Source organism: Alosa alosa, chromosome 20 (genome assembly GCF_017589495.1).
Source record: "Alosa alosa isolate M-15738 ecotype Scorff River chromosome 20, AALO_Geno_1.1, whole genome shotgun sequence".
Lineage (NCBI taxonomy): Eukaryota > Metazoa > Chordata > Actinopteri > Clupeiformes > Clupeidae > Alosa > Alosa alosa.
This window is the reverse complement of record NC_063208.1, coordinates 15399759-15422372: the sequence shown is the minus strand read 5'-3', so window position 1 is coordinate 15422372 and position 22614 is coordinate 15399759. Positions and strand designations below refer to the sequence as shown.

The 22614-nt window shown below is 42.8% G+C and overlaps 2 protein-coding genes across 5 annotated transcripts; one reads left to right on the top strand and one right to left on the bottom strand.

The window, feature by feature from the left end:
- The first annotated feature begins 577 nt into the window (after positions 1–577).
- On the top strand, positions 578–13039 carry ndrg1a (N-myc downstream regulated 1a). Of its 3 annotated transcripts, XR_007191978.1 has the most exons (17): positions 578–719; positions 4531–4605; positions 4742–4777; positions 7308–7413; positions 7788–7908; positions 8208–8270; positions 8388–8448; positions 8820–8906; positions 9187–9243; positions 9352–9455; positions 9545–9607; positions 9694–9745; positions 9977–10024; positions 10450–10485; positions 10877–10928; positions 11482–11831; positions 11863–13039. XR_007191978.1 is itself a non-coding variant. In XM_048229293.1 (16 exons), exons 2-16 carry the CDS (start codon positions 4549–4551, stop codon positions 11739–11741), a joined length of 1203 nt encoding a protein of 400 aa, XP_048085250.1. In that variant the 5' UTR covers positions 578–719; positions 4531–4548; the 3' UTR covers positions 11742–13039. The 3 variants fall into 3 exon arrangements, 2 of the variants coding, with proteins under 2 accessions (XP_048085250.1, XP_048085251.1); XM_048229293.1 differs by having other exon boundaries at positions 11482–13039; XM_048229294.1 differs by lacking the exons at positions 578–719; positions 4531–4605; positions 4742–4777 and adding an exon at positions 6479–6643 and having other exon boundaries at positions 11482–13039.
- ccn4a (cellular communication network factor 4a) lies at positions 12971–22158 on the bottom strand. Of its 2 annotated transcripts, none has more exons than XM_048229295.1 (5): positions 21934–22158; positions 19317–19599; positions 17858–18112; positions 15792–15985; positions 12971–14077 (listed from the first exon to the last, which is right to left on the bottom strand). In XM_048229295.1, exons 1-5 carry the CDS (start codon positions 21979–21981, stop codon positions 13778–13780), a joined length of 1080 nt encoding a protein of 359 aa, XP_048085252.1. In that variant the 5' UTR covers positions 21982–22158; the 3' UTR covers positions 12971–13777. The 2 variants fall into 2 exon arrangements, with proteins under 2 accessions (XP_048085252.1, XP_048085253.1); XM_048229296.1 differs by lacking the exon at positions 21934–22158 and adding an exon at positions 19757–19822.
- Positions 22159–22614: the final 456 nt, after the last annotated feature.

Sequence of the window (22614 nt, the reverse complement as noted above, 5' to 3'; positions counted from 1 at the left end):
CCCATACAAGGGTTTGATGGTGCCATGGAAGAAATAACACTAAATATATCCAATAGATGACAGATGTATTAATGAGTTGTGAGAGAGAGCTTGCTCATGACTCAAACCAGAGATAGTGAAATCAGTGTGAAACAAGCAGTTCAGCACATGAAGCATGACAGGTAGCCTACGCCCCACATCTGTCTTATCACTCACACTAAAAGTGGTTTTAAAAAATATATAGGTCTAACATTTAAAGTGGGAGTGCGTCTGCCATGCTGAATATGCATACATTTTTTTCTTCGCCTGGCCTGATTTCCATTTCGCTGCCATATCGGTCAATTAACGGTAAGCTATACAGTAAAACGTATTTTCTAAACATGAAACTGGCAACTAGCCTGGCGTAGCCAAACCTGAAGTGTTTTAATCCCGGATGAAAAAGGCGTAGTTGCAAAGGTATTGCTAGAAACAGTTGCTATGTCATCACTTGTAATGCAACTCCTCGCAACGCAGCGATTACAAAATATGGTAGAATTGCCCAATAGCAGGGGGACAGGCTCCTAGTGGGTTGGGCTCAATTCTTTATAAAATTCTCTGTTGCGCGTGGTTGCACGTAGTGTAATCAGCACAACATATCTTTTGACTCACAAACGGTAGGCTAGTATATTTCGGTTTTGACTTCTTTCGTGTGCTGAAAAATTAAGGACATTCAGTGCGGATATTTACATATAGGCTATCTGGTAAGTCAAGCAAATGTGACATTAACAACTTAATCATGTTTCTTTATGGACATGTGACAAAAATGCATGTTATGTTATGACATGTTTGATCTGAAGCCTCACTTGTTTTTCTTGCTTTAATTCGCTAATTTCAATTATTTTGCATAATAATCAATGGTGCCTTATGGTCTATTTCTCTGCAGTCAAATACGTTTATATTATGACGGTTTTACTCTCACTTTAATGTCCTCACTTAAATGCATATGGCATAGAAACACTAGTCATATCTATGGGGAATTGTGACTTGTGAATAATTTTAGCTGGCACATGTGCGCACTTGCAGCTCTAGCGTGTGGCTCAAACTTGGCCATAATGACGAACTTTCATCCGAGAGAGGGACACTATCAGCAGTCAAAATGTCAGCGATGGCATCGACTTCATCGTAGACAATGTACACAAAGGCTATCTCCTCCCCATAACTTTAATCTAACTTTCTCACAACATTTGAATATGATGTGAATAGTTCAATAATGACACCTCGCGTAGCGTAGCATTGTTTTTTATTTTTTATTTTGGACTTAAATCTCAGATGACACGGAAACACATGGGATGGATGGATGTACAGTGAAGACTTGACGTCTTTGTTTATACGCGTCGTTACTCAGAGAATGCACTCCCCTGTTGTAGGCTACTGACAGCCCCCTGCAGAGTAGGCCTACTGTAATGCGTCTAGTCGCTATACCAACATCTTTTTGTGCTCTACTCTGTTTGCAATGTAGGTCTCAACTAGCTAAGCTGTTTGTTGATATTTTAGAATCGAGGATTTGACAGATTAAAACAGACTCCTACAAGATTAAGGAAGCAATCATTGTTCCTGCAGCTGCTTGGCTTGCTTGGATTTAACCTATGGAAGTGACTGCTGTGCAAGTCTGTCCTTAATTCGGATTTTGTGATGGGGATGTTTTGGGCTCACTCGTGTAAACAAATTCCACTGATACGGGCAACATGGTTTCTTCTCAAACGGCAGTCATGGATCTGTTGGACTGTTATGATAAGATTATGTTCCATTCTCCAAATAATACAGATAGTATAAGGCTCACAGCAGTGTATGCAGTAGTGGCAACTGGCAACAGACAGAATCAAACCACTGGGGAGCAATATGTTCGTGAATGTTATTTTTTAGGATAATTAATGTCTCTTAGTTTTATTAATTATCAACATAAAGGAACATCTTTCTTCTTAGACATCTTTTGCTTATTTTATTTTACTATGACCAAACCTCTACAGTAAAACCTATAACAGAATAATAAAGTAGAAAACCACACTCTCAAGCATTTGCTCTTAATAAATAGTTTGCTCTTTAATTTTACATTTTTGGAGTTGAGTGTGCCTTTTCTAGTTTTCACTAAAACCTATAATAGGTGCTTTATTGCATTCTTAATATGCATTTAAAAACAATCTTAAAAGCCATTTTGTACAGAGGATGAGTATCAGTCCTACAGTAGTGTAGCTTGTTTTCTTCAGGCTTACTCCACCCAGAACAGGTCCAGAATAGCATCATGGACATCAAATGTCTTTGTCGGTCAATTACAAACATTGCACTACCTTTATTACAAAGCAATAACCACGGTTGTCCAGAACACACTGGATGCAGTATCTGTAGTCACTGATGCTGATTCTGATTCTGGTTCTTCTCTGGGCTGGACTGGATGCTTTTCCATGTCCGCAGCAGCTGACTGAGACAAAGGGGTCTTCTGGCCCAGAACTGGCCCTGGGCTGGGCCCAATCAGCACCAGCGCGAGGCTATGCTGTGTATTATTAGGCAGGTTCACACAGGTGATTATCTGACACTATCAGTGGCCCATGCCCAGGGCACGCTCTCTGTCTTGCAGGTGCTCTACTTAGACACCACTGAACCGTAGCCAATTGCTCATGAGTGTTGTTTTTCCTGTGCCCAGGTGAAAGATTAGCCAGGCTCGGGCCATAAAAGGAACGGGGTTTGAAAACAGCAGATGACCCAGTTGACTTAAGACTGCCACCTCAGCGCTGTCTACAAGGCTACCCCCAAACACTAAAAAAAAAGTTTGTTTTTGGGTCTGTGTGCACAGCCACTTTTGCAATAAAGGAGAGAATGCTTTAGTCAGTAGTGCTTTTGTGAGGCTTTCCAAGTGATATTTCCAGCCTCTCATGTGGACATTGTCACCAGTCTCACATGGTTCCACTGTGGAATTTGTGTAGGAGAGCAAAGGGCCATGTTCAGACCAGTTATAGCATGTTAAATCTGCCATTGGCTTTGGGACATTTTATTTCAGTTTGGGCGATAACTTCTCAGACAAAAGTGCCATTAATCTTGACCTCAGATGTCTTTGGAAGTTGCCTAAAAGGCCAATCCCCCTTCAACCCCTTCAAAATAGAGAGTGAAAGAGAGAGAGATTCTTTTTTTCTCCTCCCCATTCTTTAATCTGTGGGCAGATAAAACACAAAAGCGCTCCTTGCTGTTCCCGGCACGAGGACCACCGAGAGAAATGAGTTGCGCCATTGAAAGAGAGAAAGAGAAACAGAGAGAGAGAGAGAGGGAGAGAGAGAGAGAGAGAGAGAGAGAGAGAGAGAGCCTGAAAAAGGAGCAGCATGGAAGCGTCCGTGTCACTGGCTTCCTGTGTGCTCGGGCCAAGCCTACCACAGAGGAAGAGCCTGACTCGTGACCTTTCCAAACCTCCTGCCAAACAAAGGGCCTGTTCAAGCCCCCTAATTCGATTGACATGAGCTACGGCCAGCTCTCCGGCCTCCAGAAGGCCGATGTTCAGCGCCCATCTCCGCTGGGTGATTGCATTTTCGCTCACTCACAACCGCTCGGTCAAAATTACCTTGCTGACCCGCAGCACGAGTGGCGTCATGGGGGGTAGTTGTGTGTGTGTGTGTGTGTGTGTGTGTGTGTGTGTGTGTGTGTGTGTGTGTGTGTGTGTGTGTGTGTGTGTGTGTGTGTGGAGGGGGGGGGTGTGCTGTGTATAATGAACCTTTCAGTATGGCGCAGGAAGTAGGAAAACTGAGTGGATTTAGCTCCTCATGATGTCCTCAGAGAGACAAATGTGTGTCTCTTCTCATGTCCTGAGCATTGGATAGGTCCCTAAGTAATTTCATGTCACCTGAACTTCAAGTCAACTGCTCTGTGTCAATGCAGCATGGCTGCAACCTGTTAGAGGAGTGTCTTTCTTCTGTTGCATGCTTGCATCACTCTGTGCCACTCCCTCTTACTGGGAAATGTGGGTTACACATATTGTGGAATATACATTTTTTTAAATTTACAACATTTATTCCTTGAAATCAACTTACTTTTTTAAGGAAGTTGTCTGAAAACATGCTTCATAATGTTAACTGTATTTCTGACAGTTGGGAAATAAGTCCTTGAAGGAACTTACTCACACCACGTAGCATTAAACACAGCTGTTTCTTTTCCTTTGTTTACAAGAGCATTTTGACATTTTGGACACATTTCCTCTGATGGAAATGCCTGAGTTAGTGGGAGGATAGGCTAGCGTGTATCCCTAATGGAAGCAAATGAAGTTGTGAGAACTTGTTTTTCTTTTTTCTTTTTTTTATGCAGCCATATTTTCTGGCACAGGCATACAAACTGAAAACAGCACACAATAGCAGGAGGTGCAAAGATCCTCCTGTGTGTGTGTAATTTGATACTTCCCTTTGTTGCTTTTCTGGGGGTGTGGGATGAACGCTATGGGAAGCCATCAGACAAGTAGGAACAGCTCCCAGAAATAATAAATGCAAATTGGGTTCATATAAGTTCTAACTATGAACACCTTTGTGTCTCTCTCCACAGGCTACCACAGCGCTGAAGATGGATGATATCCAGCTTGTTGAATCAAAACCACTGCTTGTTGACAAGGACTTGAAGGTATGTGTGGCATTTCTGCTTTTGGCTTGTCACACCTCTCTAATCTGTCACTTCCATTTCGCTATCTGCATGTGTAGTATTCTTTGTCTACCTGTTTGTTTTACTGATAGATGTTTGTTTTTTGTTGTTGTTATAGAGCCTGAGAGAAGCTGTACAGCAGCTTACACTAAAGGTGAGCTCTTCTGACACAGTGGCAACTTCCCATCCAAGAAACAAAACAAACGCAAAAACATCCAAAAGCACATACATACTGTAAGGGTCCCACACAGAATAGACCATGTTTACTTCAAAATATGCCTAAGGCTTTGTTGGCCTTGCTTGTCTGGTGCCCTCTGTTGGTCAACAATGGAATGGCAAGCACTGCCTGTGAACCATGTCTGATTATCTGACCTGAGAGTTTAAGGAGGGTTTCTCATGAGAGCACTCAGAGATACACACAACAGCAGTGATTACATTGTCCGTGCTGTTTAGAAATGCAGTTGTACACAATTATGTTGTTAATGCCATGAAAATCTTTTGGTTATCAGAAGGATGACAGTTTTTTTTTATTAATTCACTCACAACTTTGAAATGTTTCATCACACACAACAGAGTTACTCACTCCATATATGGAATGGAGAAAGTTTGTGGTCTCCCGATGAGGAGTTTGTCATTAAAAACCAGTTCTAACTTCAGGACCATGGACAATACCCCACAGACCAGACCCCCATGACACTGTAGGCTACTTGAGTTAAAGTAACAGTATGCCACAGAAGGAGGGAGTTTTTTAGGTAATGGATTGTGTTTTATTTCATTGTAATTAATTCTTTTACAGTCAGTAATTTTGAGCTTGCAGGGCCGTAAGACTCTAGAGGCTGTAGACAAGGCCTTACAGACGCGCCAGTCAGACTGGCATCCCCCATTCTTTACTCCCTTTGGCAGATTATAGCTGCCCGAGGTTTCCAGGGCAAGTCCTGTCGGCGGCGCGTCTTTAAGGTGATGATGACGTGGGAATTACGGCGAAACGACGTAGCCATCTGCCATAGCCTCCTTAGGTGCCTTGTAAGAGCCACCGCTCCACACCGTTACGATGGATTAGAGTAGATAGGGTCACGTTGGGGGTTAGGTGAGGATGGGAGGTTATGAGACGTGTTTACGAGTTTATATAGTTGGGCAGTCAAGGAGAACCTGAAGATGTTTACCTCGGGTTGCGGGTAAATGGGTTGCAGAGGCTTGAGTTTGGGTGTTATCCTTGTTGATTATTGCCCAGACCATACAGGGTGTTGCACTTTGCTTTGGCACAGAGGGTGTTCAACAAGTCACTCTGAGACTAGCACACTGTCTTTGTGTGTGTTGCTTTAAATTGTTGGATAAAACAACACAGTGGTGTTGCAGATAAGTTCTCTGAAATTTACTTTTTTGGTATGTGCAGAGCCATTAGAAATCACCATTATGACTTTGCATTCAGCAATTGTTTTTTTTTTTGCACTGACTATTCTCTGTTTTTACACCTGATTCATTTTGAACATTAGTGTTTATCTTTCCTAGTTGAAGTCATAATTTGACCTTTTGACATTGCCAGTCGGTTGAGAGGAAACCAGAACTTTCGCTTGTCACACTGATTGACTCTAGCATGCAACTCTTGTGTCAGCACAAATTGTTGTTTGTTGTTTACATGTTCACATGATCACAGGACAAACTGGTCCATACTATACGTTCTGATTTTCCCATTGTCCCTGACCGACTGAACTGTCTGACATTCACGGCTGATCCAATTTGCGGATCTCTTCAACTAGAATTAGCTTGTTTTGATCAGGTTGCAAAGCATCATGGGAGCTAGGGGCTTATGAAGAGCGGGGAACAGTTGGGGTATAAAATGCAGCGCACAGACTAATACCCGCTAAGAGCCCTCTGAGGTTTTACCAGTAACTGGATCTTATTCCTACCTGTCTTTTATTTATTACTTCATACAACAAGAAGCACTAAGCAATCCAAACTAACAGCAAACATGGTTCTTGAGGATTCTGAGATGGATCTTGTGTTTGAGATAGAGGTGGCTGTGAGTATTGCCCTTCATAGCTCTTTGCTGGGTGTGTTCTCTAGTCGGCTAGATGCACATTGTGCATCCATTAAGGTGCTGGACTGGAAATAAGTTTGGATGCAAGGTGCTGTTATGTTCAGTGTTTTCCATGGGTTGGATGCCCAAATGGGGGTCTTATGCAAGAACAAGAGTGGATTGTTAGAGTATGCTGTCGTTAGAAGAGCTTTAAAAACCAGGATGTCTTTGGAAGGCCCTTTTGATGTCATAAAATGTTATGTTTGGGACTGAAGTCAAATCCGCACACTTCTTTACTTTGTAAACATTTCCCATGATTAAGGATCTGACAGCAGGATATGAGTACTTCCTGTGTGCACAGCATCAGACAATGTTGGAAATTATGTTTTGCAACAACAGTTAGTGTCAGTGTATGAAACATGATACAAGATGGCATTGAATGGATGTTCTATCCTGAGTGATACATATTAGATAAATAAATTTGAACTCAATTATTCAATATCTGTATTATTCTTTGATGGTTTCTTAGAAAAAAATAAAAGAAAAAATGAATGTCCACACACTGGAGAAGCTCCCAATATTTATTGGACTAAAAAAACTTGTTTTTTAAAGACTGTAAAGACTGAACATTGATAGTCTCTTATTAGCCTTGGTTTTGTGTGTGCAGGAGCACGATGTGGAGACTCCTCATGGCCGAATCCACTGCGTCATGAAGGGGGTGCCCAAGGGAGACCGGCCGGTCATCCTCACCGTCCATGACATCGGCCTGAACCGTAAGACTTCTTTTATTTCACCACACAAAAGTTTCCTTTATGCAACAAAATAAAAACTACAGCTAAAATATCAAACCTATGTGCTCACTGTGTATGGAGTCTATTCCATATATGGTCATAACTGTGAATTATTTATGCGATCTAAGTGGTAAAATGTTGAACTTTATGTAATCAACACATAAATGTATATAATTAAATATTTGAAAAGTGTTGACACTTTTACACAGACATTTACTATATGTCAGTATATTTATAAAATAACTGTGATAACTGTACTTGACTAGTTTATTTTATGAATTGGAGTTTTAATCTTGTATTTTCTATTAGCATGTGGACCACTAATCTCTGACATTCATACTGGTCTGTTGTTGCAGACAAGACCTGCTATGACACCTTGTTTAACCATGAGGACATGCAAGAGATTATGCACCACTTTGCTGTCTGCCATGTAAACATGCCAGGGCAACAAGAAGGTGCCACCACCTTCTCCACCGGGTGAGTTGGCACAGTAACTGGGACTGCCTGACAGACTTCAACGCCTGACCTCGGCAGCTTATTTGTCTATTGACACATTTGTACTCTTGTACCGTGGAGAGATACTGAATCGAACTTTGTCCCGTTTTTTTGTTTTATTGTTGTTTTGTTTAAGATTATTTTGGGTCGCAACACCTAATGTTGACCTAAATTAGATCACTGTCAAGTTCAAAGAGAAAAGATAAACGATAATAGCAACATAATCAGGATGTTTGTGTCGTTAATTTCTGAAAATAACTATCACCACTCTCGCTCTTAAGGTATGAATACCCTTCAATGGACCAACTGTCTGAGACAATTCCCCTGATTCTGAAGAACTTTGGGTAAGTAAAAAAAACAAATCTAACTATACAGACATCTTATGTAGTCAAAACAGACCACTGAGGTGATTTGTTTACTTGATTGTGTACTTGACTGATTGTGTAACCGTGACCTTGTAGGCTCAAGAGCGTTATCGGAATGGGGGTTGGAGCCGGCGCATATATCCTCTCAAAATTCGCTGTGAGTTGTGACGTCCTCTCCTCTCATTTGCTCTTGAGCGATTAGAGTTTTTTAATCAAACTGGGATTAAAAGACCCACTTGGGTTTTTTTTACGACACCTTCTTTTCTCTGCAAATTCTGGCAGCGGGATGCTGCTTATTGTTGTTGGACGGTGCTTGGGCCTGTGGAATGTTCTAGATCTGAGAAACACCAAAGGGTCCTCACCCCGGGGAACCTTTGTCTGTTTCTACTTAAATTGTTTTTTAAGTTCTATCGGCACCCTGTCACGACCTGTCACGACCACAGTCGTCCCAGTGCAAAGGCTCATCTGTAGACATTTAGTGCAATTCCTTGTTCATTATATTAAACTCACTGCTCTTCCCTCCTCTAGGTTGACTACCCAAGTATGGTGGAGGGCTTAGTTCTCATCAACATCAATCCATGTGCTGAGGGGTGGATGGACTGGGCAGCACATAAGGTACACAACTGCACACTGACCTTCTAGAATCGTCTCTCCTCATTTGTAGATGTACCTAAATGTTCCGACCCTTTCAAGAGGGTTCCATTATCAGGATCATAGTTGACCCCACAAGTTTTAACATTCCATATGTTATCTTAATGCAGAGGAAGTAGATTGGGAACCAAATAGAATGTTCAAGCATTGTTTTTTTTTATTGTTGAAAGGGTCTATAGTTATCTTCTAACATAATGTAATGTGGTTTTTCTAACAAAATGTAATTTGGTTCATTGTGTTTCAGATCACCGGATGGACTCAAGCCATGCCAGGCATGATTATCACTCATCTTTTTGGCAAGGTGAGCACAGTTTCAAGTTCCAGCAGGTTTCTCTGCTAATATCTGGATACAGTTCTTAAATGTTTTTTTTTTGTATTGACGAGTATGGTTACTTCTTTTTGCCAATAGGAGGAAATTCACCAGAATCATGACCTGATTGCGACTTACCGCCACCACATCCTGAACGACATGAACCAGTTCAACCTGCACCTCTTTGTCAAATCCTACAACAGGTAACACTGATAATATCTATTTTTCTCCTTCATCAATTACTCTGCCAAACAGACATTCATTTAACTTGTGTCATCTTGTAATGTTATAGCCGCAGAGATCTGGAAATTGAGAGGCCCATCCCTGGTGGACAGATCAATGCTAGAACCCTGAGGTAAGTAAGCTCTGTCAAACGTGTCTGCTTATGCTTCCAAAGAGACCAACACTAAAACTGGTGCTAAAACTGAATGTCTATCTCAGGTGCCCTTCTCTTCTTGTGGTTGGCGATAACTCCCCAGCTGTTGATGCCGTGGTAGGTTTGAACGGACTCTATTCTCTATGTGTTACTTATTGAACACTTTCCTAAATACTATCTTTGTTATTTGCTTACTAATTAAATGCATTGTAACACCGCATGTAATAATTGAGTATTTTGACATTTATACGTAGTAAAACATTCCCAAGGACTTTCAATTGCAAACTTGCACATGTTCCGCGTCAAATTAACCAGATTTATTGTGTTTTTTTTTTCATATCTCTTCAGGTCGAGTGCAACACCAAGTTGGACCCAACCAAGGCTACTCTTCTCAAGGTGAGTGTCCGCTTTTCTTTGTGGACCGGCATGTATTAATAGTCCTTGTGGAAAAAGGCGCCAGCTGATAAGATTCCAATGGATCAGTGCAACCTAGCTAGTGACTTATTTACTTATGTTTGCACCAGAGCGGCGACAATACCTCGCCCCTAGGGTCAGAATGTGTCCTCGCTAACCTACTTTGCATTCGAGTAGTGCCTTTTGTGCGTGCCCAGAATTGGGTTTATGGCACCTTAAACAACATGTCTATCAGGTTCTATTAGGCTGTTTTGTAGCGGAAGAGCGGCAGCTGACAGCCATTGAGAAGGCAGTGAGCGGTGACCAGTGTTCTTCTTGCTGACTTATTGAGTTAACGAGTGTGTCTTATTTTGTCTTTCTTTTTTCTCTCTTCCCTCCCTCTACCCACCTTTCTTCCCTTCTTCCAGATGGCAGACTGTGGAGGCCTACCCCAGGTTGACCAGGTGTGTTGACTGAGTTTATGACTGAGTTTATGATACACACACACACACACGCACACACAGACACTCACACCTCCACACACGTACGCACAGGCACACACACACACATAACTGGGCTAAGGATAATCACTTGGAGAGTAGCGCTGCTTAAGAGCATTAGCAACTGTAGTGGCGGAAACTGGCACACACACACACTTACGTCTAATACACGACTAAACACCTGTTACCTGCCACCTGCCACTACCTCTCCTAGTCTCTCAAAGAATATGCGACGGGTTGGGTGTCCATTCACATAGCACATGACCCAGAATTTGTGCCAACGGATGTACTCTAAATCAATGATAGTCCGATGAAGTGAAGTTGAATGGCTAATCTGTTTTCTCTCTCTCAACAGCCAGGCAAACTGACAGAGGCTTTCAAGTACTTCATTCAGGGCATGGGCTACAGTAAGTTACTCTAAACCACCTTCTGTAAACCAACTGTATACCACTATCTACAGTTACACTGCACTATATTTCTTGTTCTGTCTATGCACCACCTGTCTATACTTTCTATATCACATTTGCACTTTTCTGCTTTTGCACTTCTGGTTAGACGCAAACTGCATTCCGTTGTCTTTGTACTCGTACTCTGCACAATGACAATAAAGTTGAATCTAATCTAATCTAACACAACAATAATACATAATACATTCCCTGGCACGTCATGCGCATGCTTTATGTAGTCTTAAGCATCCAGTGAAAGCAATGTATAATTAATGCCTTGTGCAGCATGTTTACCACATCTCGGCGTGATGTCATCTGCAATCCTATAATACTTATGCTAATCCAGCATCTGTTCTATGGAATTAAAATCTTTTTTTTCTTGATATCTTTGTTCAGTTTGACTTAGTGAGCCATTTTAGTGAGGCCATCCAACCCAAAGAGTTTAAAGTCCAAGTAACCTTTTTTTAAACTTTTTGATTTTGTTAACTTTTTGATTGGTTTTCCCCCCATGCAGTGCCTGCCGCCAGCATGACGAGACTGGTCCGCTCCCGCACAGCCTCCGGCTCCAGTGTCCACTCCTTCGACGGCAACCGCAGCCGGTCCCACACCAACGAGGGTAACCGGAGCCGCTCGCACACCAACGAGGGGGCCCGCAGCCGTTCACACACGGGTGACCACCACCAGCGTGGACGTTCCCACACTGAGAACATGGATAGCGCCAACAACAGCACTGTGGAGCAGGCCGTGCACAAGTCCACCGAAGTGTCCTGCTAGGCCTCTCCCTCCCTCTGAGACCACCCCCTCATTCCTCTGCCCCCGATTTTCTTTTCTGCTGCACTGCCACTAACCACCAGCCCCCCAGAACTCTGGATGCTGTGTGTCCAGCTTGACCCCTCATAGACTCCCACAACACTTCAAGATGCAGGAAGAGTCTCTATGCCAAAGAGTTTTTATTTTGTTTTGTTTTGTAATGGGGGCACTCTCTGTTCTAGCGCTAAGCTAAGAGAGAACACTACTGTAATTGTTGTCAAGGGCTGAACCTCCAGGCCAGACCAGCTCCCTTTCGTGGGCCTCTCTGGAGGCGGCCATTTTGTTGTTAGCGGCAGTGCGGTACAGAGACATGGGAGAATGCCTGAGAAAGTTGTGCTGTTGTCATGGTGAGAGTGCGCAAGCTTGTACATTTACCCTCCTCTTTAATTACCAATGTACTTTCTTTCGGATTCTCGTTTTTAGCTGAAGGTAGTGTGGTGTCTGACATGTGACATCACGGCTTTCACGATGATCTGTAAATGACTGACTGTATTTTTGTTCTGACAGTTCATTTCATTCTTAATGGCTAATTTGTATACGTGATTAATTTTTCTGTATATGTAGAATTGAAACTCTATAAGAGAAAGGAAAAGAGCTGAGCAGGCCTTGGGATTTAAGTAGCAGTTTTCTCAATCATTCATCTCAAAGCTGTGGGACTAAACACACTAAATGTGTTTCAATCTGAAAACTAATAAAAAAGGATTCTATCAATTCTAAGCTTATTTCCACTGGGGTATATAGCCATTCCTAAAGATCACTAAACATTCCTTACCATCACTGTCATCTATTTTTTTGGAATCAAACTGTCTAGGCTCCCAAAACAAATGTTGATTGCCATTTGTGTACTGAATCAAATGGAAACAAAACTGAGAAACTAGATTGCACAGCTTGCGATTGTATGTACGATTAATTTCCATTTAATGGCTTCAGGCATTGTTTATATTGTGATCACTTCTATGCAAACAAGCACAATAGAACAAAACGAATGTGCCATGGATTCCTTTACTCGGTCTTGCTACTTTTTATTTTATTGTTGGTTTGGAAAGATGCACCCGAAAAAGATCTTGTTGAATGGGTTAGTTAGTAAGTACTCACCAAGTATGCACCTCTGTACCTTCTTTTTCTTGCACTACAGCAGTACTTGCAAGCTTTTTAGAACACCTACCCATGTTAAGACATACAAAAGCCTAATCCAGAATTGTATGTATTTTAATGATTTAACAGTTTGTATTTATTAAAAAAATAAAAAAAATGTAACTACACCTGTGGTCTGCAGTGTTTGTCATATTTATACGGAAGAATACCTTTCAATTACCTTTACGCTATGGCATAAGAGCCCTGTTGATACATAGAGATTAATCTTTGATACTATAAACATTTAAAAAGCACCGAGCTGCATGAATTGAAGACTAAGGAGACAGAGCGTCGTCCTTCTCATAAAAAGTTACATACAATACACTGGCACTGTAGGTCAATTGCACATATTTCACTCTATCTCTATATCGTATGTAAATATACACAGAAATAAATTAGAGCTCGAGTGACTATATTAAACAAGTCAAGATTATGCATTTTCATTTTTACAACTGCAATACTTACATGAGCTGTACAAAGGAGGGAGCGTATACTTTGTCGTATGGAGAATAAAATTGTAGCTAAGCTTCTGTGATAATATAGCAAAGGCCTTAATTGCTATGTGGACAATTTTCTTTTGTATCTTTTTCTTCAATGGCCTCAGTAATGGAGAGAAGCTGAATTTGGCAATGTGAATGAAAGATGATTACAAGAAGACATGGCTCTGTCTCCCTCATAAGCCTCCTAAAGGGAACAGAGCTCTATGTCCCTCAGGCGTGGATATGAATGCACTTGAGGTGGCCACAGACAGCTGGCATCTAAAAAGGCTTAGTGCATACACACACATACACACACACACACACACACACACACACACACACACACACCTCCTCCTCCTTCTCCTGCCACCGCCTTTTCCTTGCCCGTCAGTTCATAATCTCTGAATACTCAAAGTACTGTTCCAGCTCAGCAAAGAAGTCATTAGGGTTCCTGCAGCTGAGGTTGCAGAAGCACGCGTTGATCCACATGACCTGCCAGGTGAGCTTGGCCCCGTTGGGGCACGAGAACTCCACCTCCACCGTCTTGGACTTGTAGGGGATGCAGCAACGGTCGTCTGTGCAGACGCCACAGTACTTGGGCCAGTACGGTTTGGTGCTGGTGCAGCCCGAGATGGTGAAGTTGGTTGGTCGAGGCTCCCGGTAGATGTTCAGGCACTTCTTCCCTGGCTGGGGGGAGAGGAAAGGACACGAGTGTGTGTGTGTGTGTGGGGGGTATCAGATGATCAAGGATCAAGGATGCTTACAGAGGCTAATACGGTCAAGTCTCTTGACAGGTGGCCCCTTAGCACAGGTTTCAACAAGTTAGGTCTATGTGCCAACACCAATGCACCTAATTACAGAACTAAACACATGACCTTGAGGTCTCAAGCTGCAGCAATTAATCAAATGAATCAGCTATTTTGCCTATTTTTGAGTAGAGTTCTCAACGGGTCGGGTCGGCCCGACAAACCCGACGGGACCCGCAGGTTCGGGCCGGGTTCGGGTCGAAAATATAAGCAAATGACTCGGGTCGGGTCGGACCTCGGGCTTAATCTTTTCTGCTCAGTGAAAAAAAAAACATTTATTAATCATCGCTGCTGTTCACCGTAAAGAAAGTCTGGTTACTGCGTGCAACGTGCATTATGGAGAGGGACGGGGGCAGACCTGGTGCCGCTGCGTGCAGCCTTTAGCCTGGATAAGAAGATGAGAGTTGGTGAAAAGTAAACTTGCCGCAGGTGAATTCACCATCGCTACTACAGGAGTGGGAAAATCAGAGGTCTGGAAAGTGTTTGGAGTGGTGCTGGATTCTGATGGAAATTCTACAGGTTATGTGCAATGCTCAAAATGTAAGGTGCTGATGAAATATGTGACCCTGCAAGGTGAAACCAGTCGCTTTGGTAAAATTTACAAAATTAAGTTATTGTGCTCACATTAACTGCCATAAACTAAGCTTCCCAACGACATGTAGCCTATTTAAGTAAATTGTCACGCTAATGTGTTGAATCTTCACCTAAGTCAGGGTTTAACAGTGAAAACGTATGTTTTACGTCGGGACCCTTGGGCGGGTTCGACAGATAATTCATGTTGATGTGTCGGGTTACATCGGGTCCGGGCTTTAAAAGCCACGGGCCGGGTCGGGTCAGGTTGTAATTTTCAGGCCCGTTGAGAACTCTATTTTTGAGTAGGCCCTACCGGTAATTGGTAAATGGAAAAAAGTTCACATTTTCTGATTCCAGCTTCTTAAATATTTTAGTTTTTTCTACTGCTCTGTGACAGGAAACATGTGGACAAAGAAAGAGATGTCAAAATTTGGAGATGGGACTGGGAAACATTGACTGACATTTTGTAGACCAAACAAGGAATTGTAGCCTAGAAATCTAGACGCACCCTAGCGGCAGCAAATTACATGCGCAAATTACATTTGCTGCCAGGGCTAGTCTAGCAACTCTCCGTTGGCCTGTGAGCTGGAAAAATTAAACTTCTATCAGGCCAATTAAATTGTGTATAGAGACGTTAGGCGGGCTTAACATAATGATTGATGGCAGAGTTGCAACGGTTTGGCTTGAATTCCCTGCTACTTGAAAACAAAGAAGATGGATGTTGCTGTTGGCAAACAGAGTTGGCGAGGGAATTTGAAAGACAACCGATTATCCCGCCCCCCGGACTGAGCACTGCCAACGGTGAGTGCCCAGACCCTACATTTTAATGTGGGTCTGGCTCGTCAGGCTAAAGGAATTGCTTAATAAAATAAAATAAAACATAACTGACTTTAATTGAATATAACCATACTCATATAACCATTGCCCTACCTTGAAGGCAAGGCTACTATCCCTACCCACTACCAGGCACAAGAGCACACTGCCATTCTAAAGACATGGCCCTGTAGTTCCTCCTCACTTACTCTGAAGTGTTTGATGATATCAACGTCACAGGGCCTGATGTTGCAGAGCCGGCTCTCCTTGACCATCTCGCAGCGCTTGTTGGCATTGGTGATGCGTGTGGACAGGCCTCGGCCACAGGTCTTAGAGCAGGGGCTCCAGGACGTCGTCTGGGTCAGGCAGTTCTTGTGCCAGCCGCTGTTCCGATAGGAAGGAGCTGCAGATACACACACATCCATGGTGTTCAGTGACCATGTACTCTGACCTAACCCTCTGGGGGCCTATCAGGCTTATCAGGTCTGTACAGGTCTATCATTGCCCTACATGTGCTCAGTGGCAGTGGCATTCTAACAGGCTTTATTGTTGCAGAGGCTTTTTTCAGTTTCTCCTTCTCTAAAAACCTGTGATGATAAGAAAGCTTTAAAGCTACAGTATGTGGCCTGCATACACTAATGTGACTTAAAGGTGTACCGTCAGGAATGTTGGAAAATTAATGTTCTAAAGAATATCTGGGGTCACTGAATTGGTACAACCAAATTCAACATAGAATTTAGAACCTTAAATAGTTGTGGATAGGAATCTCTGTGTTTAAAAACCCACACCTTTAAGGGTTAAGTTGCCAGATAAACTTTCCAGTGGTTTTCCACAAAATGTGCACATTTAAAGGCTCTAACAGCACACAGAGTAGATTCAATGTATACATTATGTGAAGTGGACATAAATACATGAAATTCAATCCACTGTCCTCATTCTACCCCCTACAGTTACTTCACAGCTCACCAGGATGGCCCAACCCCGGACACAGCTCAGGGGAAGTTTTAAAAGAAGGAGCTATTATTCCTTCACAAAGCCATTGTTGCTTACAGTGTTCAGCTTTGCAGGAGCAAATCTATCACCTACACATGTATTTCAAGTGTACTGAGGTAGGGAAATTGGCCTTTCAGTGCCTCTTCCTCATGTTTGTTTAGCAGCTACACCCATGGATATCCACTCCCCAGCAGCCACTTCTACTCAACATGTGCTGGCTTCACCCGCTCCTCTGCTACATCAACAGCTATAGCTAGAGCAAAAGCCACAGCAGAAAACCTTCTGGAAAAGTCCCAACAACACTATGCAATTGCAATGCATATCGCATACTGTTCGGATTAACAAAGAAGCCCTCCAAGACCCCCAACCTCTTGCTGCGGTACCACCTGCAAGTTTCCAAAACTTTGATAAAAAGAATCTCTGTAGAAAAAAGACATTCCTGTGCAGCTTTAAAGCGACAGCGCACAAACAGTCCAGCGCTCTAATCATTTCCCAGTCTAAGCAAAACGGCTAAAGCGCTTCAGAGAGCGAGGGCTGGAAAAGCAGCCCAACAATAACATGGGGGAGGGAGAGGGAGGAAAGGGATAGGCTGGTCCGTAGGTAGAGAGATCAAACTCCCATAACCCCACACACCCCATCCAGCCACACACACACACACACACACACACACACACACACTCAAGGTGCAGTATTGAGCCAGGTTATGCATTCATTCTAAGGTTGACGAGTATGGAGAGACGTGTCCCTGCCTGTTTAAATGCCAAGCTTCCAAATAGTATTTCCCACCTCACTGTCATCTTTAGACACGTCAACATGACTGCATTCACCCTTTGATCATGTGCTTGCTTTGGCTGCTGGCATTGTTTGGATGATGAATTGAATTGTTGACTGGAAATTTGGAGTTAGGCTAAGGAGAGTTATCGTTTCTAAACCTCATTCCTAAACAGAAGTGAAATTAAATGGGAAGTCTTGATTTTTCATCTGAGCTCTTTCGGAACCTGAAATTGATGGTGCAACCTTTGGGACCAAATTATGAGTCATGATAAAGACTTGAAGTCAGAGAACATCCTAATAAGGAAGGAAGTCAATGGTCATGCCTTAGACAGCGTAGTTACCAAGACAACAATTGTCCACGACTTTCAGCAGCTTACAACCAGTCTAAAGGTGCAATCAACACAATTTGAATGGAAAGGATATGTCCACATGATCTGTCTATGGAAAAACCCCTTCAAGCTGAGAACCTGAACTCAGAGGGTCAGAGGTCAGACGCTGTCCAGCTTACCTTGCTTGGCGTGCCTGGGTGCCGTCTTGCGCCCCCTCCTGGGCTCGTCACAGATCCACGTCTCGCAGCACTGGCCCGGGATTTTGACGCGCCGCGGCGTCTGGCACCACACCCTAGGCGGCAGCGACTCATTGCACAGGCCCAGGCAGCCGATGGCGCCGTTCACACACAGGCACTGGTACTTGCAGTTGGGCTGGAAGCTCTGACCATTGCGGTAGATGACGCTGTTATACTCACACCCAGTGCCAACTAGATCTGTGCAGACACAAAGAAGAGCCTACTCATGCAGGAACAAACAGCATCTACGTGTACATTAATGGCACAGCGCACAATTCTAATCCAACACTTTTGTCAAATCCAGCAAATTGCTTGTCATGGTTCTCTCTAGTTGTCAATTCAGTGCGTGCGCTAAAATAAACTCTGATCAGCTAAACAGTCCAGACTCAAAATGGGCAAATGTTCATGGGAAATAAACAGAAACAGAGACAGAAACAATTCCAGCCAATCAACATGTTGCTTTAGGAGCACAGAGGAAAAGGGGGTAATTTAATCAACTGTTGAGCTCAAATAGCAACAATCTTTCACCAGAATTGCAGACTGCATCTTAAACAATACTCTCAAGCTTTTTTCCAAAGCCAGAAGCCTATCATCCAAGAGGCAAAGAACAGACAGTTATTACAGTGACAGGCCATAAATTACACAAAGTAGCCTACTACTAAGTTTAAAAAAAGAGTATCTAAGGGTTATCAAATTATTTGGCAACACATGTATTATGTAATAGAAAGACGTGATACAATTTTCTACATGGAATATTACTGTGTGAGTAAATTACATTAGAAGAATAACATAAAGAGTATTCAGACTAATCAAATATACTAGGATGTTAAAAAAGAAGGTTAGGGTGGTTCACAAACACATATACTGTGACATTAATCATTCCAAATTAGTGATCATTTTTACAACTATTGCAATGAAGGAATTAAATGAAAACTTGTATCAAATCAGGCCAGAGCAGGTATGCAATAGAATCTCTGTTAATGGCTTGCTCAAAGATGACAGAACACTATAATTAGCACTAGGGCTGGGACAAAAATGATAAGGGGATGTAGCACAATCTGTTTGCCATGCTATCATTGTTTTTCAGACTCAGGGCAGTTAAAAACAATTTGATACCCCCAATCATTTTGGTTAACTTAAAATAGGAGTTCCTGATAGAGTGGTGGTATGTCATTATGACTGGCAGTGAGAAGAGGCCTACAGATTCAGGCTGGCAGTGCTCTTCTTGTGCTGTGATACAGACAGGCCTTATGATGGAAAAATATAATGATATTGGATCGTGAGTTAACTGATTCCCACCCCTAACTAGCAGCATGGTCTCATATTTTGATTGACATCCTTGTAACAATGCACTGTACTGACTTCCACTCCAAATGTGTCTATATTTTGGTTTGACACTTACATGCACACACTCCCTTTTCGTACCTAGGCTTGTCTCTGCTGTAGTCGCAATATAGTCCCTTGTGGTGGTCGCAGGGATCTTTCTCGTTGCAAACTTCGCCCACCTGCTTGGCGCAGGTCTTGCAGCAGTCACAGCCGTCTATGAGCAGGCTCACCCCGAGGGAGCATGTCGGGGGCATCTCGGGGCACTCGCATGGCCATTTGCAGTACTGCGTGCGGTTGTACGGCTCCAGGGCAGTGGGCTCAGGGACGGGCATCGTAGCGGAGGAATTTTGTGAGAAGGCCTAGATGAAAAGAAACAACTTTTTGTTTTTATCTCTTGAGTATAAGGTAAAAATATAGCCACGGTCGTTTAACATTTTGCACCAATTTCTTGGCAGTTTTATGCGCACTGTTACAAAACACTAGCGCTTAAATGCATACTCCTTCCAAAACACCGACCAATTAAATGTTCTTTGGATGGTCTTGAAACGTGGTGGAACCACAGGCCAGATTTATGCACACTGCTCTTGGACAGGCAATGCTCGATAAATTCTTCAGAGGAAGCTGGCTTTCTTCTGTCGGTAGTTCTTGAGGCTCGCCAGATATAAAAACAGCCAGTTTACTTTTGGCCAAATTATGAGGATGCTGATGGAGGGAACTTGTACTTCATTTCTGCTTTGAGCTGACTTCCTTAGTGTTTCTCAGCAGGCCATCTTACGTCAGTGTTCTCTACTTCAGTGCTGTTTTCATATCTATAGTCATGTAAGAAGAGGGTTTCATAAAACATTGGACATCTTTGAATGAAACTGACGTGTGATCACTATAGCCTACCAAACAATATCATCCAATTTTCTACAATAATCCCAAGGTAAACTAAGCTTAAAATGCTGTGATTTCCCATGTTATAACTAACAGAAACAGCTGACCCCAGATCAGTAGCAGATGTATTCCAGTGTAAGGTGCTGTTGAGGACGAAACACATGTAATAATTACATTCTGGCCCGAACACTGCATTTCAAAGCATTATTTATTCTTAAGTAGCCTAACACCCAACTATTTATCACCTCTGTGCACCTTGTGGACTGTATACCTCCAGAGCCTGTTCTTGGCAGGCTATCACTCAGATCCCCATAATTACGGTTTATAACAGAATTATGGAGTGCCTGTATTTAATAATGCCTCTCCGCGGCCTAACAGACTAACACAGACAAATGAGACCAGTGGAGCGCTATACCCCAAGGCCTACACGTTAGGGAGGATGCTTTTCTCGGTCCGCAGCCATCAAACCTCTCTGTAATATATAGGTATCCAACGCGCAGCCGCAGTTGCAGTCAGCCTTTAATGCAGCTAATATTCCAACTCAGCATGATTTAATTATAAACCTGACGTAAACGATTCTGTAGAGCTCTGTAAATGCAGCTGTAGACTCGCGTTGGCAGGCTGAGAAGTTGCGAACAGTAACCCAGAAGAGGTCAGAGCTACATTTTGTTCCCATGATCACTGTTACGTTTTAATAGCGGTGGCTGAATTGGACGCAGAAGCCAGACAACCCAAAATGAGGTTCTAATCTAGAGCACATTTGGTGCCAACGGACTTGTAGGCAACAAGTTACGTCTGATGGGCCCCTGACTGATGCATCCTGTGACCTTAACATTCCAGTAATATTTCAGTGATGGTATGGTGAAGAAGCCGTGGAGCACCATGTGAAATGTCAACAGTTCTGAGAGGTTATAGCCGCAGGCCGATATGACCTTTAACCTGCCTACTGTGTGGGTCATAAGCGCATGTCTTCCAGGGACTTTAAAACGCCCCATAATTTAACGAGGGGTTAATGAAAAAAATGGAGAGAGCTAGTAGATAATGTCGTAATTTCGATAGCTTTCCTGTCATATCTCATTATAACCCGTTATACGATGGAAATATGGTTGCTAAACATAACCACGCGATGGCACTGTAAACCCATGTATAGCACCGGCAAGACCTCACATGGCCCGTGAATGACGTGATGCAGATTCGTTGGGGCCAGTTAATTTATCAGTGTCTAGTAGGCGACTATAAACGCTTTTTTTATTTTAGTTGCATTAATAAAGAATGAAGTAGCGTACAACGTGGTAATAGTCTACTACACATTAAACTGTTTTACAACTAAAGTCCTTTTGTGTTCTTTAGAAATAACTGGCGAAAGAATACACAATAGCTATGTTTGGATTCCACAAAACAGCTCAAACTACTTGAGGGCTGGCCTCCTTTACTTAACTTTCATTTTCTGGGTAACTGACCAGTAAAACCAGTGAGGAGACCAACGTTTCTCCAATGTTGACACTTGGCAGACAACAACCCATTTATCACATTATTGTATACATAGCAAACACCCTACACTAAATGATTAAACTTCCCTTAAGTTCTGAATATCTAAACCTGCGCATCAGTATTGGATGATAACTTTTTCAGGGCTACTTGACAGGTTTGCTACCTCCTGTGCCAACTCATTGCAGGGCCACACGCGCGCCTCTACGAATGGATACAGTTCCTATGTTGATCTTACGCTCTGCTTACCACTTACACTTCTTTGCATTATCGATTTCAGAGGAAATGAAGCAAAACAATTAGGCTATAAAACGCCGCTTATGTCTCACCTCATGAATTCCCGCTACAAGTAGAATCCACGTCAGGAGCCAACTCATCACTGGTTCCCAGAATCAAAGTCATTGAATCCAGAATTAGATCTCCTTGAAAAACAAACGCTCCCTCTCCTCGCAGGTCTCTCTCATTGTGCAAACTGGCATTTTCCAAAAGCGCGGCTTTTGGGGAAAGGCTGTGTTATTAAAGTCCTTGTGACGTCAGGGGCAAGGACTAGCCCCGCATTTTTTTTTTCTGCTCAGGGATAATATTTCCTCAGCTCTCCCGCTCCATAGACGGTCGCGCAGTCACACATCTTTTGACATCGTGTGAGACGGTGAAATTGGATTGGGTATCTATAGGGAGCAAGTCCCTCCGTGAGATGAGCATGTAGGCAAAACAAAGTACATTTGGCTTTGACTGTTCACTCTACTGGACAGGGAAACGTGTTCATCATGATAAGGGACTACTAGTTAGCATACACAAGGAATAATACATTAATCCCAGAATGCATTTGCTGCTTTACAAACCATGTTACCGGCGGCATGCAATGGTTTCTCTTCAGGCATACCCTAAGGTTAGTTCCGCTATTCCCAATAGTTCAGCTATTATGTTGTTTTTGATGAAGGAAGCCTCTGAAGACGTCCTCAGGCCTCATGAAACAGCCAACAATGTTGTATGATCCAATTAAGCATGAG

Bases quoted from the DNA above. Each gene is read 5' to 3' on its own strand.
- ccn4a (XM_048229295.1), bottom strand. From the start codon at position 21,981: ATGAGTTGGCTCCTGACGTGGATTCTACTTGTAGCGGGAATTCATGAG. The intron at 19,600-21,933 runs GTGAGACATAAG...CTTTTCATCTAG, and splicing joins TTGTAGCGGGAATTCATGAG to GCCTTCTCACAAAATTCCTC. The intron at 18,113-19,316 runs GTAAGTGTCAAA...GTGTCTGCACAG, and splicing joins CGAAAAGGGAGTGTGTGCAT to ATCTAGTTGGCACTGGGTGT.
- ndrg1a (XM_048229293.1), top strand. From the start codon at position 4,549: ATGGATGATATCCAGCTTGTTGAATCAAAACCACTGCTTGTTGACAAG. The intron at 7,414-7,787 runs GTAAGACTTCTT...CTGTTGTTGCAG, and splicing joins CCATGACATCGGCCTGAACC to ACAAGACCTGCTATGACACC. The intron at 9,456-9,544 runs GTAACACTGATA...GTAATGTTATAG, and splicing joins TTTGTCAAATCCTACAACAG to CCGCAGAGATCTGGAAATTG.